Below are 3,150 nucleotides of genomic sequence, written 5' to 3'. Positions count from 1 at the left end.
TGATACTGTGTGAAGTGTTTGTATGAGTGTTTTGAGTTCTTGTGCATTTTATATCAGAGTCCGATTTTGGGATTTAATGCCAAATCGTTTGAGCATGTCGTCACAGGGGATATAGAAGACTGCATAAGCACTTAATCTCTTGAATTTAACTACGGCCTCACAGGAGTAAACAAAAAAGAAACACATTTAGAGGAACAGTAACGAAGATAGAGGTCTACGCCAAAGTCTTAGTATAAATATTTTAGTAGTGTGCACCTTTTCTTCTAAAAGGGTGTCCAACTTCAGCACCGAAAAGTTGGTGAAAGTGTGTCAACCTATATCCAAAGACAATGTAAAAGTCTGTCTTATACCAATTGTAGGTTTAACCAGCGACAGTATACCCTTTAGCGGGGCATGGTCACATTTACATAAGAGTGTCTTGTTGTGAGGACGTTCTACTTGAGTGGCCATAGACTCTCCCACGATAGGAACTGACCACCCGAAGGTCGAAAAGTCTGTGGTTTAGTCCTATTGTTACGCTAAATAAACAGAGACGTGCACACAAAGAGAACAAGGGTGAGATATCTCTGAGGTCCTTGTTGTATAAGTTATAGCAACCAAAATAGTATTTAAACGACATGAGCTCGATATGCTGACCATCTTCAGCTCGCTGGTGATCCTTAATTCTTTACAGACACTGACAAGATTTCAAGATCCAGACTATAGGTAAAACTCTTGTTCATTATCATTTTAAAAAACCAAGTCTGATAGAAACTTAAAAGTAAAGAAGAATTGAAGGAATAGGGACTGAATATTATATGGAGATATGCTGATATCGTGATGCAGCTCAGTTATCTTTGACATTTTTTCACTCGTTTTTTTGCTTTTGGTCTAATTAAATTCCTTTGAATTCATTTTATTAGACCGAAGCCAACATTACAAAACGTTTTCTGGGGTTCTTAGATGTAAATGAATTTCTTCTTAAAGAACACCCAGATCTCCGTACAGTCAAATGCTTCTCCATTATTCAAGTCTTCGAACTCTTCATTTATAGGCGCTTGAAGAAAGGCACTTTCGCAAGAATAAAAGCGTACAAAGTTTTTTTTACTATTGGTGTTTTTCCCCTTTGGCATTACAGAGGTCTATAAAAAATGCTGGTCCACTTCAAACCTCGTGGATAATTGTTTAAATTTTAAGTTAATAAAAAAAAGCATAAGAATTCGTAATTTGTTTTTGTTTTTTTTTAGTGTTTTACTACCCTGAGGATGTGGGCTACAACCCTGAATGTCAGGGCCAACCCATGCCGAGAGGGGTACTATGTCCCAGCAGAATGACCGAGTTGTTCGAAATTAATTTTCCGCACAGGGAATCGAACCGGGGTCTCCTGCTTGTGATGCTGCTGTCTACTGCTAAGCTTGTTGTAGAAATGAAAGATGTAACAAAATGTAAACATGAATTTCCTCATATTAAGCTCATAGTCATCAGATCACCCGCACCTGATCAGAGACCTTTTATTTACTTACGAACATGGCTGTTGACCTGAGCTGAGAAACAGACTCGCTTTAGTATCTCTTTCAGGATCAACTGTCAAATTAAAATGGTTTCCTGATATTTATTTGGACGTTTCTAAATTACTGCATCGAATCTTTAAAAACCGGCCAAAATACATTGGAGCGTCTCTGTAATACTAAATTGAAAACAACGCAACACAACAAATCGTCACTGATGTCGACTGCATTAACAATAAACACAAACTTTGATTTCTGTCTACAGGAACTGAGAAAATACCATGATGACTTCCTACCTCTCATCAACGCTTGCGGTTCTTGCATGCCTTTGCGTGACCACGTTCGCTCAGTCAAAACCCTCTTTCTGCAAGACCTACGAATGCCCTCTGTTCAATGTTGATGTAAGTGGGTAATAATAATAATGATAATAATAATTGCTAATAATAATTATTATTGTTATTATTATAAACAAGAACAACAAGACAAGAAGATGATGAAGAACCTTTTTAAGCTCTTAACTTTTCTATGTAATTCATTTTTTAAACGTTTAACTGACCCGAGATAGTCCTAGATCCTTCTTTTGTAATATGTTTCCCTCACAATGATGATGTTGCTGTGGCGTCATCACTCATTTATTTTTTTCTCAAATACTATGTTCCTGATGAAGCCTTATTGGCGAAACGTTGAACTGTGAAAAATATATATTTTTGGAAATACAACAAGGTCTTAACTGTTTTAATACCTTCTTTATACAATGATGATGATGATGATGATGATGATGATGATGATGATGATTCGGGAACATCTTCTCTCAAGAATGTCATCAAGAGTTTCTGACTAGAGACCGGGGTTCCTTCGGATCAAAATTCGTTCCGATCAGAGTTGTAGGCAAATTTTCTATTGTTTTGGTCAACCTAGTATACTTTTGAGCGATTAATATAACATAATTGTTTTTCCAGTTTGATTGTAACGCTTTATTATTTGGAACCGCTAAACTGTGATATAAAGACATGCAGCTTGGTTCGTTTTAGAATAACAGAGTTTTCCCTTATCTCTTACGTTTTCTCTTGGCGATAGTACTACCACAAAACACTGATTGCAAAGTATGAGGGTCTGCACGGGAAATAAGCAAGCAAACTATAACTAAGTCGTGTACATATTAATCAAAGAGTTACCTCCCTCCACAGACGAGCAACGGCTACGAGATGCGAACATACACATCCGAGAACGTCTGGGTCGGGACCACTATCACAAGTAGAGGCAGCTATATGGGCTGGATGGAACAAAGCAGAATGTTCAACAGACTCTTCCGTTACATCAGTGGTGATAATGAAGCAGGTGTGTACCATCAGAGCACAGTAAAGTTCCGTTTGTTTGTATGATATTATATTATACTATCTTTGTCTGGAACGTAAACACTGACACCCTGTTGGGCTGGGGAGCATGATACAACGTGCTACTTAATTATCTAACAGTAGTATGGTCAGAAGGGAAAGATTTAATATCTTCCTTTAGTGTATTTGGGCGTTTAAGTAGATTTTTACAAACCGATTGTGTTATTTTCATGAGTTTATGGCTTCACTTAATTTTTATCTGATGATGATGATGATGATGTTGATGACGATGATAATGATGAGAGAGAGAGAGAGAGAGAGAGAGAGAG

At 37.3% G+C, this 3,150-nt stretch overlaps 1 protein-coding gene across 1 annotated transcript in view; it reads left to right on the top strand.

Annotated features, from left to right (window-relative positions):
- Positions 1–1,771: 1,771 nt before the first annotated feature.
- LOC101864217 (heme-binding protein 1) overlaps positions 1,772–3,150 on the top strand; it is a 2,771-nt gene continuing 1,392 nt past the window's right edge. Inside the window, exons 1-2 of the mRNA XM_005096498.3 lie at positions 1,772–1,888; positions 2,675–2,825. Of these exons, the coding sequence (XP_005096555.2) occupies positions 1,772–1,888; positions 2,675–2,825 (268 nt within the window). The remainder of the gene's footprint in view (positions 1,889–2,674; positions 2,826–3,150) is intronic.

Source organism: Aplysia californica, unplaced genomic scaffold, assembly GCF_000002075.1.
Source record: "Aplysia californica isolate F4 #8 unplaced genomic scaffold, AplCal3.0 scaffold00130, whole genome shotgun sequence".
Classification (NCBI taxonomy): domain Eukaryota; kingdom Metazoa; phylum Mollusca; class Gastropoda; order Aplysiida; family Aplysiidae; genus Aplysia; species Aplysia californica.
This window is presented reverse-complemented; position numbering and strand designations above follow the sequence as displayed.